General features: G+C 47.2%; 1 protein-coding gene across 2 annotated transcripts in view; it reads right to left on the minus strand.

The window, feature by feature from the left end:
- Nucleotides 1-403: 403 nt before the first annotated feature.
- LOC142584898 (uncharacterized) overlaps nucleotides 404-16246 on the minus strand; it is a 116723-nt gene continuing 100880 nt past the window's right edge. Inside the window, exons 16-18 of one of the 2 annotated variants that reach the window (XM_075695229.1) lie at nucleotides 9751-9875; nucleotides 8193-8297; nucleotides 404-989 (exon numbers count right to left, since the gene is read on the minus strand). In XM_075695229.1, coding sequence (XP_075551344.1) covers nucleotides 861-989; nucleotides 8193-8297; nucleotides 9751-9875 — 359 coding nt within the window. In that variant the 3' untranslated portion in view covers nucleotides 404-860. The remainder of the gene's footprint in view (nucleotides 990-8192; nucleotides 8298-9750; nucleotides 9876-16246) is intronic. The other variant, XM_075695230.1, reaches the window with a different exon arrangement.

Raw genomic sequence — 16246 nt, forward strand, 5'->3', positions numbered from 1 at the left:
AAAGATTACAATGTAATCGCCTTTCCCACATCGCTACGTAACCGACATGCCCGTCTGACGTCAAAGGCAGCAATTAGTCAGCTCTGTAGGCACTTTTTGACGCCACAAAAAACTATTCCGATGTTGTATCGTTTTTAAATTCTGCGAATCTTTTACTGTCGACCCGACCCCTTACCCCGACCCCTTGTCGATGCTGTGCTTCTTTGGGAGATAAAACAAGGTCATTAAATAATCGATGAGTTTTGACAGAGTATGTAATGTCAGCGGGACACTTCACATAGCTTTCATACTTCCGAATGTTCCGTAAGATTTACGCTCTTGGGCTGGTTCTATAATTTTGCCGTCCTTGATAATCATCTGTGCTGTTTCCGGAGAATAAACCACATAATTATTGTTTCTGAATTGCTGGCTGGGGTAACAAAATATAATGGACACACTCAATTATGTGATATTTTACTACGCCTTGTCCATTACAGTTGGACTATCAAAGAAATGCTTTATTTCTATAGTATTTCAATGATACTGAACCCAGCTTTACCTTACGAAACTAACATGCCATTCATTTCGAGTAAAAAAGGGTTATGGTGATGGGGGGGACAAAGTAGATGTGAGACGCATACAAAAATTGATCAAGAAAAATATAACATCCAGGCAGGTGACCAACACGATTTTACGGGACACAGCAACAACATGGCTCTCGTACCAGAACATCGAAGAAGTTTCAGGGTGGCCAAGTTGAACCTACTGTTATCGGCAGGCGTGACTTTAAACTAACCTGTGCAAGGCCAGACTTCGGGATCCGCGCGTGACTTCAGACACAACCACTGTTCGCTTCGGTTTCACCCGGACCGCGTCTACCATCAGCGATGGCATTCACCCTCGCGGAAGGTAGACGGAAGGCTGTAGTCTTCAGGCGCCCGTTTCTGCGGCCCTGCCTGCTGTTCGCTCCCGAGCTGCCCGGTTTCGCAGATCCACTTCGACTGGCTTTTCTGCAAAGTACGAAATGCGAATAACATGTAATTACTATTACTTAAACACTAAGACATATTTTATCATCAAAGACACAGCTGCTCACAGATTGTTACGACTCAGAAAAGATCAATGAACCGAGTTGTTTAGATGCATAAATTGCAGTTTGGCCGATGAACCATACACTCCTAAAAATGACAATAGCAGACTGTTAATTAGGCATTTTGATATTTGCGCCATGCAAAATTTATAAGCTGTCAATCCTGTTCACTAGCTTTCCGCCATCCTCTCAGTGGTGAAAAATCCGTCCAGTAGGAACATCGCAACTCAGCTGTGGCGTTGAATGCTACATTCGGCCACGTATGGCCCTGTTTACACAGCCGCCGAACGCTCTATCCCTGCGTAAACGTTTCATAGGCGGCATTATCCTCCCAATCGTATAAACGCTTTTCTTTTTTGTCCTTTGGGAAGAGCCCCGCCTTACAATGACGCCTACAGCATTCGGAATATCTCCTCGCAATGTGTTTTCACCAATGCTATGGTTTCTCCGAGTAAAGCGTTCCGTATTTTAGCTATGTGTATATGCCCTACGCTAGAGAATTTGATTGCCAGTCTGGTTGTTACTAGCTTCCTCCTCAAAAAGTTCCCTGTGACGCAGAATGCGATTGATTGCTGCGAATGTTCGTAAGCACAACCGCTGAAACTCTGTGATAGCTAAAAGGAACTTGACGAGACACTTATGCTGCTATTGCGGAACTGTAAGTATGACTGCAATTCTTCTGATTGCGGCTCTGGCACACGGCCAAAAATTGCTGGTGTGAAGTCCAAGAGCGTCTGATAATTACGACCTTCGCAGTAAATTATAAAATGTCCGCGCTGCAAGGCCGGGCTGATCCGCTTCCTAAAGCGTAAAAATCGAATATCGCATTAAGAAACATTCAAACTCGTAATCCGCATATCGCTTCATCAAATATACGCAAGAGAAAAACACCAGTTCACAACCTACAGACATGATAGCGTCGCATTGTAATTTGGGGCCCTATAACGTAAAACTATTCCAATATGTTTTTATTCCACCAACCACCAACGCAAGCGTCGGGCGGTCACTGACAGGGTTGTCTCAACAGACCAATCAAACGCTCTCCTCGTTCATAGGACGTCACTTCGGTTTAGCAGAATGCGTTCTTGGCCAAGTTGGTTCATTGTATTTGGAAAGATTGGTTGAGCTTTGTACACGATCACAAGGAAGAAGACAGGACAGGCGGAAACTAACAACTGAGGTTTATTCGAGGAAAACAGCTAAATATCAGACCATGCCAGCGCAGGCGCATCAGGGTATCAGCAGCAGGAAAGAATAAAAAACACAAAATCAGAAAAACCAATGGCGTGGCTCAGCTGAACATATCTAGGAACCGTGCCTCCCTATTGAACAGCATGACTGATGTGTCACTGATGCATGCTTGTCCCTTTTTTATATAATATGCCTCTAGAAGTGAAGTGCTCGTGCTTTCTCGTTATTGCACTTGCGCAGGATCTTCACCTGCGCAAGTGCAATATCAGTGCAATTTATCAGATTCCCCTGACATGCGGCAAAACGTACATAGGCCAGACGGGCCGTTGCTTGAATGTGCGAATCCGAGAACACGAAAGGACAATTATAAACCGAGAGCAACGTCATTTACCCATCCATTGCTTAGATCATAAATGCAGGCCTCTGCTCAACCAGGATGAGATCCTGCGCAAGTGCAAAAATTGGAGGACGCTTAAGCTTCGCCTTCAAGAGTGGAACGCGACAGCGTTCCCGTCGACCCGCCAAGGGGTGTAAGACCATGGGCTACGGCGCAGCGACTACGCGCCCCGCATCGGACGCGGTGAGCGTCGAGCAACGCAGCGTTCGGCGCGACAACGAAATGTGCGCCTGAGCAAGCGACGCACGCCTGAGCCTAGAAGCAGCTCGTTTCTAAGGTAACACCGCGTTCACTAGAGGCGCTTTTGTACCGCTTTGAAGCATCGAACTCGTGGCTCAGTGGTAACGTCCCCGTCTCACACTCCGGAGATCCTGGTTCGATTCCCACCCAGCCCATCTTGGAAGTTGCTTTTTATTTATGAAGTGCCTGCCGTGATTTATCGCTCACGGCCAACGCCGCGGACGCCGACACCAACGCCGACGACACCGGCTTTTCTGCGACACGAGCTCCTTAACGCTATCGCGTTAATAACGAAAAAGCACGAGCACTTCTAGAGACACATTATAAAAAAAGAAGGGACAAGCATGCATCAGTGACACATCGGTCATGCTTTACAATAGGGAGGCACGTTTCCTAGACAATATGTTTAGCTGAGCCACGCCATTGGTTTTTGCTGATTTTGTGTTTTTTCTTCTTTTCTGCTGCTGATACCCTGATGCGCCTGCGCTGGAATGGTCTGATATTTAAGTGTTTTCCTCGAATAAACCTCAGTTGTTAGCTTGCGCCTGTCCTGTCTTCTTCCTTGTGATCGTCTACAAAGCGCAACCAATCTTTCCAAAGTCACTTCTGTTTACTTGAAAAACGAATAACATTGCCTACACTGAGCAGCTTGATCTAATTGGCTCGAAAGTGGCGAGGAGCACCCTCAAGTGGAGAGGGAATCGATTGGTCGGAGCCACTGCACTGGAAATTGATAACCGGATAAAGAGGGCGGTGTCGGCGTCTGCGATTGGTCCGCTTTCCTTTACATATCTTGCGGTGGCTCGTGAACAATCGCGGCGGCATGCAACGGAAGCTTAAGAATGACGCTAAAACGGATCCTCATCAAAGAAGAGTTGCCAGAACGAGGCCGTAAACGTGTCGAAATGGCTCGAAAACGTTACAGGGCCACGCAAGAAGTTTTATTACGGGCAACTAAACCCATGCTCTCCGGCAACTGCGAGTAGCCAGTGCCTGAGCGATTGGTGGCAGCCATACTCTATTCCTTTCGGAACGGGACAGCCTCCGGCTATTCAGAAGAAACTTCAGTTTTGTTCTGCATATTAATGTATCTTTAAAGCGTACCCGCCACTTTGACGTGGTGAGTTTTTGCGGTTTTCTGACGTTGCGTGACAGGCAGGGGAAGTGTCTGCAGCCCGAAAACTCTTGACGAATAGCCGAGGGCTAATGATGAAAAGGCGTCGAATCATAAATAACTTTCTTTTGTTCGGTCAAATCATGCATGATCAGTTTGTGGACGTTATATTAGATGGGGAGCTATCACGGTTTTCGTGACGTCGCGTGACATACAGGTAAAGTGGGGGTGGTCCAAAAATGTTTTCACCAATCTCAGAGAGCTGATGGTAGAATTGGAATAGAAACGTTTGGAATAGTGTTACGTTATAGTGCCCTTGAATATACGAGAAAACGTAACTATGGGCGCTATAACGTAAAACTATTCCAACTTTTCTATTCAAATTCTGCTATCAGCCCTCCGCGATTGGTCAAAAACTTTTTTCGACCACCCCCCACTTCACCTGTCTGTCACGAGACGTCACGAAAACTGCAATACGTCCCCATCTGATATGATGCGTACACACTGATTATGCATGATTTGACAGAAAAATAAAAACAGTTATTTCTGATTCGACCCATTTTCGCCATTAGCCCTTGCTATTGGTAAAAAGTTATCGGGCTGCACCCACTTCACCTGCCTGTCACGCGACGTCACAAAGCCGCACAAACTCACCGCGTCAAAGTGACGTGTACGCGATCAAGATGCATTAATATGCCGAAAAACTTAATTTTTTTCGGAATAGCCGCAGGCTGCCCCGTTCCGAATGGAATAAAAGATGGCTGCCGCCGATCGCTGAGACGCTGGCTACTCGCACCTGCCGGAGAGCGTGGGTGTATTGGCGTATAATAAAACTTCTTGCGTGGCCATGTAACGTTTTCAAGCACTTTCGGCACGTTTACTACCTCATTCTACCAGCTCTTCTATGCTGAGGGTCAATTTTAGCGTCCCGCGATTTTCGACCAGCCACCACAAGCTAAGTAAGGGAAAGCAGACCAATCGCAGACGCCGGCACCACCCTCTTCATCCGGTTATCGATTTTCAGTGCACTTGCTCTGCCCCAGTGAATCCATCTCCACTTAAAGGTTCTCCTCGCCTCATGTCAGCCAATTAAATACGACAAGCCGCTCAGTGTAGGCAATGTTATTCGTTTTTCAAGCAAACAAAAGTGACCTCCTATGAACGAGGAGAGCGTTTGATTGGTCTGTTCAGACAACACTGCGGGTGACCGCCCGATGCTTGCGTCGGTGGTTACGCAAATTTGACGTCAGGAAATTGGAATAGAAACATATTGGAGTAGTTTTACGTTATAGGGCCCTATGTTACGCAGAAACTCAAATACTGACTTTCTAGTGTTTCAAGTGTTTCTACCATTCATACAATGGCTAGCTCGGTTCCTTGTAACGCCATCCAAATCGCGCTCGCCTCCGCGCATCTTCGGCCCACGCAAGAGGCCACGTTTCTACCAGAGTGCTCGCCTTCATGCATTCGTCGATAGCATTTGCCGGTAAGCGTTATCGTTTCATGCGATACATTTGCCGGGAAGCGTGAGAAGCAAGTCAGGGATCTTTGAATGCTCTCGATTTACGCTCTTAAACACGATGCTTAAATGCAGTTATTGCGGCATAACTCGCCAAGTCGTTATTCTGCAGCCATGCCGACTGTGAGCATCGTGAAGAACAAAGTGATTAGCAGTGATGGAACAAGGAATGATGCGAGAGTCAGCGTTTCGAATAGTGAATTTGTCTTCGTCATGAGAAGTGAAAAGCAGTCAAGTCTTGTCGAAACATTGCTACCGTCGATATTAATTATTTGACGACACTTAATTCGGCTTCCATTTGTGAACTTTTTATTTTCCTAAAGAACAAAGCTGCGCAGCGATAGAGGAGAAGACGCGCGCTATCCCTCCAAAGCGCGCGTTTGATCACGTGACCTCCACCTAAGCTGAATATTGAACGCTTGGAAGATAATGCGCATCAAGCCGTTACTCACGACGTTCGAATCGCTCATTCATATGGCTTTTGGACTTCATACGGAACATCCCGGCGACAACGAGAAATAAGACAAAACAGGCGTCGAGCTCGCCTCCACCGCGGCTGCAGACGTCGCAGTTTGCAACGGCTACAAACGCGGCGTGAGCACCAATGACAAAGCCAACACCGAGCATGTCGCTCATCGGTACTTCGCCGGAACACGTCCGAGGCTGAGAAGGAGGCGTACTTTCCACCGCACACGCACCAACGGAAACAACACGAGGCGCTCGGGGAGACGGCACACGCAACGGGCCGAGCCATCTCTCATTCCAAGCTTGAATCCGGCGCAGGTTACCTCCAAAATAAAGCGCGCCACCGGCGTACTCCTCAGGCGCACGGGCAGCCAAGTGCAGTCGCTACAAACTACGAGAAAAAGCGCGCTTAACTACTTCATTCGGCGTAACTGACTAATTCGAACAAATGTTCGCCCTTGTTCTATAGTGGAGGGGCGCACCTTCATGAACGTTGTGTTCAACACCTCTGAATACCTGAGTACCTGAACTGAGCACCTTGTGCATCGAATACCTAGATGCACGAGGTATTCAGCTGGCAAAATTTATCACGAGCTAATACGAGGCGAGGTGGCAGTGAGGCAAGTTTCAGGAACAAGCTCGCCGAAAAGAAGGGAAGCGAGCGACGAGAAGTAAGGCAAGCTTCAAACAAGCCATGCGGATTGGAAAACGACGCAAAAAGTTATACAAGGAACGAAAATGGGGTACATAACACCGCAAAAAGGGTGAGACCTTTTGGGTACGCAAAGACGCTATTTCTAAAACTACACAGCCTACGCTGTGCATTTTCCATATTAATATTTATTTGTCATATACCTTATCAGCTGCTCAATAACTTAATCCACACCGTTCCTACTTACTCTGGTGTTACTTCTGCGGCTGATAATTTATTACCCAATAATCCTTTATTGTGCCGCCGAAAAATAAATGAAAACAATGGCACAAGGCATGCTTTGATAAGTAAATAAACCATCGCATTGTGAACTGACACTGCTATGTCGTTACAATTGTAGTCCTTGTGCTCAGAAATTGTTAAATATTGTGCGAATTGTATATATAGTATGTCTTATTGTCTCAAATGACCTTCCGTCATGAAAAGATTTCTGGATTGTATCCATGTGTATTAAATCTTTCGGAAGGCGTTACATGGTTTTTTTTTCATTGATGTGTATTTGTGCGACAAAATACCGGTATATCCGTCACGGGCATCCGCTTGTCGGATCGCTCATTCAAGATGCGCCAGTCTCTTGGTGGTGCGAGGGGGCTCAAGCTGCAACCTTAAAGATTAAATTTACCTATAGATTGAATTCGTTTAACCATGGGGGAACAATATGGTAATCATAGAAACACCCAGCGAGACGTCCTTCACGCGTAGCAGAATTTCTAAATTTCACAAAGGGAAACTACTTTTAAATTACCTTGCCTATCACTATCCCGAGTAGCTTTCAGATATGTCGCACTGCAGCAAAAGTTATTCCCCGAGATTCGTTAAGTTTACATTTAGTTTAATAAGCTTTAGAAGACTGTCGTAGACATCACGTGAAACAACTTCTGGTACGACCGACCTGCATTGCTTGTTTCAGCCAACGTGCTGACAACCAGCTCTAAGAAATTCACAGTACACCCTCGATATGTCGCCTCCGGCGAAACTAATCTATATTTATATTTTATTTTATTTATTTTGGAATACTGCAGGCCTTAGAAGGCCCAGGCAGGAGGGGAAAGGTACTTACAAAAAGAAAACACAATAGATTGACGAAGGAGTAAAAAAAAAGCTCCGGAAAAAATGTAATAGAAAGTACAATTGCATAATGAGTAAAGCCCCTCTAAATAATGCATAGAGAGTGGCAGATACAAATTGAAACGCTGTTTCACAAGCACAATTTCAAAGCACAGGAAATGTAATAGAAAAAAAAGGAGGAGTGCATAATTCAATATTACTACAACCCGCAAATCAATAAATATTGCACAACGATACAAATTGAAACGAGATTTCGTAAGAACAAGCACTAATATTAGATAGTAATAGACGCTATTGAGTCAGTGCTGAGAAGTTTGTTATAGGGTAGGCTGTTCCATTCCGTTACTGTTCGAGGGAAAAAGGAAGACATATAAGCACTATGACAGCCATTTACAAGAATGGCAGTGTCGAACTCACCACCACCCACCTGGAAAGCTTGTTCTCGTCTCGTCCCTTGAGAAATGTCTCTCGCTTCCAGAGCCGCTGATGGTCGCTCCTATGTTGTTGATCTTTGTGCACATGCTTGGAGAGGGAAGAGAAAGCCCTTGAAGCGCGTTTGACGCTTTCCAAACTACTTGACAATCAACTATATTTATTACGTAGCAAACTGATCTTCACTAAACAGAAAGGCAGAAATAGAGCACATTTCACTATGGATGTAGTTTCGGTATAGCTGCAAGTTGACGATGCATTAGTTTGCCTGAACATATCACGTTGAATATTCCTTGCAGTGTCCACACTGAGCACTGCAACGGAAAGACTACGTATTGATCTTTCTTTCGTTTTTTCAGTCTTAGATATGTCAAAAGATGCACAATCCCCACATCTGAATACTTCTAGCACGATAATGTGATGTCAAATTCAGCATTTCATTTACCCGTAGGCCCTGTTTACACAAAAAGAAAGTTCTTCGCAACGCTTCAGCTCTACACTAACCTAAACCAGTCATTGAACGCGCGTTGCTTTAGGGACATCAAACATTGTTCACTTGTTGATAACTGCGCAGTTTTGCCCTGTATGAGACACGCAAACCGAACGCAGTGGGAAAGCAAATGTTTGCACTGCCTTCTCTGGCTTGATTTGATAATTCTGATACATTGAGCGACCATCGAGGACATCACGTGCAGACCGCGAACTCCGCAACCTAACTGCGCATGTGCAACAGTTTACCGCGGACAGGGTTAAACAGCCACCGCATGTACCTAAAGCGGCGTGCTCCACTACTCACGTTTCATCGTTTAATTTCATCGTGACAATACAGATAACAGGAGTGATGCATGCAGCGACAAGAAGACGCGACTTCTTTTTACATAGCTCACACTCGGATGGACGGATGGATGCTGCGAAAGTTCTCTTTGAAATGAAGCTGTGGGTTGCGCCCCCTCTTACTAATTTCTATTTGCTTTCCCCCCGCTATCGCTGAACCCAAAGCCTGCCAAGAATGCAGATAATTCTGAACCGACAGCTGGATAGATATCTTCACATCTTTCTCATGTCTCATAGTTCGGACATTGTATTTATGTCTACCATTTTATTTTGAAGCACACTCTGTGAACATCTCGCGCTTCTTTAAATGTTTATAGAAAAATACGCAATAAAACGCTTTTCTATTACTTGCACAGGTAATGCACTGGGTGGAACGATATATAAATGAAAGAAGGCACGGACAGTTTAACCACGTGACTTTTTCACCACCCGTGAGGTAACGTCCCAGTTACGATAACCCAAGAGTCAGTCTAGACGAGCCAATGAAATTGGAGGCGTGCCGAGGGTTTAATTGCATGTCTAGATACATCAGCTCACTCATATCAGGGTGTCGCCGCAGCTCACGGTCATACCGAACCATGACAAACTCGCGCCTTGCTGCATAGCAACCTTCTATTGCAATACTCAGTGACAGCAGCGCTCAATCATGTACCGGAACATCGAGGAACTCTACACGCCAGTAATTCCTAGGTGCTCACGACAAACGTACCCTGCTCGGATGGCTCCCGACCCTCTTGGGACCTGGAGTCTTCGGTACCCCACTGTAGGCTTTGGGCGGCGTCGCTGTTCGCTTGGGGTAGGCGCCCATTTTCCCCAATGAGCCTCGCTCGAAGCCTGCAGGTCCACCGTAAATGGTGCACTTTCACGATATTCACGGGAACCAACATGAAAAAAAAAAATGTTTGCACCACGTTCAATTCAAGCATAAAGCAGCCGCCCCGGTATCCCATTTGCTATGGCGTGTCGCTTATGGGCTCTGGCTGGCCGGTGAAGTCTCGGACGCAACGACCGCATTTCGAAGAGTGCAAAATGCAAAAAAAAGCTCTCGTGTGTCGTACGTTCGATGCACGCAAAAACATTCCAGGTGTTCAACATAATCCCCAGCCCCCTACCCCCTCTCCACTACAGCCAGCCTCATATTCTGATCCTGGTTTTGGCATATAAAACCCCAGAGTTTACCTGAGTTTTAAACATGAAGGAAGTTTTTTGAACTTCTTTGTTAGAATTCCGGACACTTCCAGACACCGCCACGCTCCGGAACAACACTCTTCTCTGTGATGCACAGAGCGGTCTTCTTGCCTTCAACAATATGGCGCCCCTGATCTTCTGTAATGCCTGTAAGGACATACCACTGTCTCCAGAGTCTGCCTAGCAAGCAAAATCAAGCGCACATGCCAAGTACAGAGTCTGCGATCCAGCGCTTTAGCTACGGCGTCCACCTGCCATCTGCGGATTGCCGCCGGGTTGGCAAAAGTTTCCTTTCCTCCCCATTTTTCCTTTCTTTCTCGAAGTTGAGACCTGTGGATGGGATGGCGACCTAACGATGAGAACACGGCAGCATGCCGACGAAAAACGGGCGGACAGAGAAGAAAAGAAAACAATTCAAGCGTTTATGTTTCTGTAAAATAAAGTAAAATAAAATGCATTGTTTCAATATGATGCCGAGCATTGGACCGGGCGCTACGGCTCAGGCCATGCCTATGTCACACGGGCAGAGTTCATATATATTCGTGCAGACAACATATCCCTGTTTTGCGAGCGGTACTTGGCTTGGCGCTTATATGAAGAAACTCCGTACGTTTCTCCGAGTCCGTAGCACCTAAGGCGCACTTATCTAAGTGAACTAATTTTACTTGTCAACACTAAGGCGTTGAAATACCTTAAATCATGCGCCTACTTAGAGAAAAAGTTTATCTCCTGCCCTTCCGACAAGTTTCTCCCTTTAAAGGCACCCTAGAGTGCACTACCATGCATACCTTAGGCATGCATGGTACATATACAGGTATATTAGTCGCGATCTGTTGTTTTGATGCGAACAACAGTATCAGCAAGCCAATGTCGCCGAGCAAAGGTCACCGCATCATGAGGCGGTTCGGTGCAGACATACGAGTAACCATAAGTGTGACAATGTACAATGCATAAATTGGAATCGAACATGGTTTCACTTTCAACTAGCCCAAATTGTGCAGTGTATATTCACAAATTTCAACGTAACTCGTACGTCTGCACCGAATCGCCTCATGATGCGGCGACCTCTGTTGTGCGACATAAGCAGCTGAATATCTATAGTGAGTTAGGACGCCGGAGTCTTTTGTCCTGGCGACGGTCGCTAAATACTTCTAACAAAAATTACTTTGCGTGAGCTTGGTTGGCTGTCCTCGTGCGGCTTGCTCACCAGTACAAGACGCTTCCGTGAAGTACTGCAGGCTGCTAGTGCGCAACATTCAAGCTTTTCTGCAGAAAGAGTACGACGCCCATTAGCAATGCCCAACGCCATGTGCAAACGATGAACTTACCAGACCACTGCAGACATCCCTTCCCTTGGAATCCAGTCCGTAATCTTAACGACCATCGGTTATCTTCCCTCCTCATTAGACGTCCTGCCCATGCTTTCTTCTCGAGTTTGTTCCCTCACCCAATCTGCTCTTTTCTTATCCCTTAACGTTACACCCATCGTTCTTTCCATAGCTCGTTTCGTCGTCCTCAATTTAGGTAAAACCGTTTTCGTAAACCTCCAGGTTTCTGCCCCGTAGGTGAGTACTGGTAAGACACAGCTGTTATACAACTTTCTCTTGAGGAATAATGGCAACCTGCTGTTCATGATCCCAGAATACCTGCCAAGCGCACCCCAGCCCATTCTTATTCTGATTATTTCAGTCTCATGATCCGGATCCGCTGTCACTACCTGCCTTAAGTACACGTATTCCCTTACCACTTCCAGTGCCTCGCTACCTATTGTAAACTGTATATATATATATATATATATATATATATATATATATATATATATATATATATATACGTACACGTAGCTTTTCGGAAAGGGTTCTACTTAAATTGAGGACGACGAAACGAGCTATGGAAAGAAGAATAATGGGTGTAACGTTAAGGGAAAAGAAAAGAGGAGATTGGGTGAGGGAACAAACGCGAGTTAATGAAATCTTAGTTGAAACGAAGAAAAAGAAGAAAGCATAGGCAGGACGTCTAATGAGGAGGGAAGATAACCGATGGTCGTTAAGGTTACGGACTGGATTCCAAGGGAAGGGAAGCGTTGCAGGGGGCGGCAGAAAGTTAGGTGAGCGGATGAGATAGAGAAGTTTGCGGGGTCAACATGGCCACACTTAGTACATGACCGGGGTAGTTGAAGTATGGGAGAGGCCTTTGCTCTGCAGTGGGCGTAACCAGTCTGATGATGATGATGACACACACAGCTTGCTGTTTGTTTCCTGTCTGCAGCGCTAGGCATGAAGAAATATATCCAGGGATAATCCGAATAGTGCCGCCCTAGGCAGGCACACAAGAAGCGCCAGAACCATGGATGCGTCGTACTAGTAAGCATGTCCGGGGTACGTGCAACTTAGAGCGGTGACCGGAAGAACGCAGAAGGTTCTCGTGCCCTCGCGGCGGCGCCTTGCAGCGTGTATATAGGTGGTGGTACGTCAGTCCACGGCTTAGATGTCGGCGGTGGCTTCGTAACAAATGCATATTCTCAATTTGGCTGTTATACAGCTGTCTGCAGTGGTCTGGTACGTTCATCGTTTGCACATAGCGTTGGGCATTGCTAATGGGCGTCGTATTCTTTCTGCAGAGAAACCTGAATGTTGCGCACTAGCAGCCTGCAGTACTTCCTGGAAGCGTCTTGTACTGGTGGGCAAGCCGCACGAGGACAGCCAACCAAGCGCATACAAAGTCATTTCTGTTTGAAGTATTTAGCCACCGTCGCCAGGACAAAACACTCCGGCGACCTAACTCACTATAGATATTCAGCTGCTTATGTCGGACAACAAAGGTCGCCGCATCATGAGGCGATTGGGTGCAGACGTACGAGTGACGTTGAAGTTTGTGGATATACAGTTCACAATTTTGGCTAGTGTGTGTGTGTGTGTTGCAAGACAAGGTTTAGGTAGCCAGTCTCTTCTTTATTCTTCCAAGTGCGAGCCCCACCACCAAGATCCAAAACGGTGATGAGGAGTATGGACAGGAGAGAATATGAAGCGCCGCCTCGGGTCACCGCTTCTACCAACTGCACTCGACCTTGTCCCAAGACCAAGGGAACTCCTCCGGAGCGCCCGTCAAATGTACTTTTTGTGTGTGTTGAAGGTGTCAGAGCCGAAACCCTGGTTGACACAGGTGCATCGCTTTCCGTTATTAGTTCTGACTTGTGTTCTCGATTGCGAATAGTGAAAAAACCGTATAATGCGCCCCCCCCCTTCATTGTGCTAATAGAGTTCTTGATCAGCCCTCCGATGTTTGTACTGCGCGTACAAACATCGGACATTGATGACATGCTTCCCCACAATCAGCTTGTCGCGCTGTCTTCGTGTGCCCACGCGATGATTTTGGGATGGGATTTTCTGTCCTCTGCCTCAGCTTTCATCTGTTGCCGTCAGCGCACTATTCATATGACGGACACTGAATCTGCGTCCGCTGTCGATGTTCACAGCCTGCGTTTCGTCACGTCTACCGACTTTTTCATTCCCGCGGGCAAGGAGCATATTCTCACACTGACTTCCGACACTATTGTAATGGTGATGTGTTCCTTGCGCCGAGCGGTCGCTGCATTTCTGGTGAGCTTAGCATTACTCCTAGCCTGGTGCGGTTTCAGGACGGCAGAGCATTCGTCGCTGTTCGTAACCCAACTCCTTCGCCAGTTGTGCTCTCCCAGTGCACCACTGTGACTCGCTTTACTGACACCGAACCTCTTTCTCTGGTACCGCTTCACACCGAATCACCACCTTTTGCCCACCACAACTGATGATTATGCTGCTGCCTCCGCTTTAACGGCCACGATAAATCCCGATCTCACAGCTGCGCAGAAAGATGACCTATTGGCACTACTGCAAAAACACAGCGCCTTCTTTGACGTTCACTCCAAGCTACCGGGGTGCACTTTCGTCGTTGTACATCGCATTGAAACCGAAGCCAGTACGATTGTACGCCGCCGCCCTTATCGCGTGTCTTCCGCAGAACTGAAAATCATTGCGGATAACGTTGATGACATGCTCAAAACATCGTCGTCTCCTGTTGCAGTGGTTCGTAAAAAAGACGGCTCTGTACGATTTCCTGTCGATTATCGAGCCCTTAATGAGATCACGCGCAAAGACGTATATCCGATACTAAGAATCGACGATGCCATTGACTCCCTCCAGGGTGCAGAATATTTCTCAAGACCTCCGATCCGGGTACTGACAAATCCCCATGCACGAAGCGGACAAGGTGTTAGCGTTGTAAGACGATCAGCACTGACATCCAGTTGTTAGACTGGAGGACAATCCCAATTGCTGTCCCCCAGATTTTGGACCTTGCCGTTGGGTGCGGGAGTTGGCCGAGGTTGAGTAGGACTTTGAGATGAAAACTGGAGGTTTATGTACATTATTTACAGTGAGAGTACAAAGAAATTAACCGTCGTAAAGTCATTGCGGGCCGGCAGCAACTCGGACGCTGCGGCCCGTGGCAAGAAGATCGAAACAGATGAATGAATGCTCCCTTCGCTGCTCCCGGTCTCTCGCTATTAACCCCTTCGGTGTCTCGAAGTCACGTCACGTTCGGCCAATCGGCGAGCCCGCTCACGCGGCGTCATTTTCGGCCAATGGTAGGCGCCCGTGCGTAAGTCACACCCGGCGCAAAGGGTCGCTCCTTGGGCGCCAATTGTCCGTGAGATTACTTGCCTGCGGTATTGCCTTCCTGGCTTGCAAGCGCCGTCACAATAGTCCGATGGGGGGGGGGGGGGGAGACGGGTTGTCTTCGAGCGAACTTTCAGTGCTGCAAAGCAGCTTTGCTCGAGACTTAGCTTACCTGGAACCGTGCCAGGCTCCCGCTACACTTTCGGGAAGAGTCAAGCAGTGGGACAACAGCTCCACCTGCGGCGCACGAGGTGGGGTACGTCAACTTGTTTGCACGTGCCGCGCCTCGGGAACGTGGTGGATGTGCTTCTGCGCTCCTTAATTAGCGGTGACGCGATTCCATGTGGTCTGGTGAACTCGAAGTAGGCTCAGAAAAATGTCCCGTATCTAACAAAGGACAAGACTGGCTTTGCAACAATAGACGTTCTTTACGAGTTCAATGTCATGCCCTTTGGTTTATGTAATGCTTCTGCAACATTTGAACTCATGATCGACACAGTTTTACGTGGTCTTAAGTGGAAGACCTGTCTGTGCTCTTCAGATGACATCGTTCTTTTTTTTACAACTTTTCGTCAGCACCTTGAGCATTTGGACGAAGTTTTGACATGCATTTCCAACGCTGGACTCCAACTCAACACAAAGAAATGCCATTTTGCCAGAAAGAACATGAAGGTGTTGTGAAACTGGCGTTCCACCAGATCCCGACAAGGTTGCTGCCGTGCTTTGCTTACCTCGCCCTCAAAATCAAGAACAGTTAAGTTTTTTGGGCCTGGATCCTATTTGCGCCGCTTCATCAGTCATTTTGCTGCCATGGCGTCGCCGCTGCACAAGTTGCTCACGTCGCGCACTGCGCTGCTTTCCCTTGGACAGACGACTGCGAACTTTCCAAGCCCTCAAGCAAGCATTAACCACCGACCCTGTCACTTCGATGACAACGCACCAACTAGTTTGCAAACCGACGCTAGAGGCCATAGGATCGGTGCTGTCCTACAGCGTGATACCACCTCACGAGAGAGAGTTGTTACCTATGCCAGTCGCGCATTAACGGCAGCCGAAAAGAACTACTAGATCATGGAAAAGGAATGTCTCGCAGTAGTGTGGGCGATACAAAAATTTTGACCATATTTTTATGGACGCCACTTCACGGCCATTACCGACCACCACGCCTTATGCTGGTTGTCAGTCAAAAATTTAGCCGGACGCCTTGGTCGCTAGGTGGTCCGCTCTCTCTCGCTGGCCCCTGCCACTACTATCTTCCTGTACGTCTCTCCATTGCTCGCCACTTGATGATGAGACCAAGTCTCCACTCCCGTTATTATCTCTAGTGGTTACTGGCACGTTATCTTCCAATCGCGTCACTCA

The sequence above is a fragment of the Dermacentor variabilis genome, chromosome 6, assembly GCF_050947875.1.
Source record: "Dermacentor variabilis isolate Ectoservices chromosome 6, ASM5094787v1, whole genome shotgun sequence".
NCBI lineage: Eukaryota > Metazoa > Arthropoda > Arachnida > Ixodida > Ixodidae > Dermacentor > Dermacentor variabilis.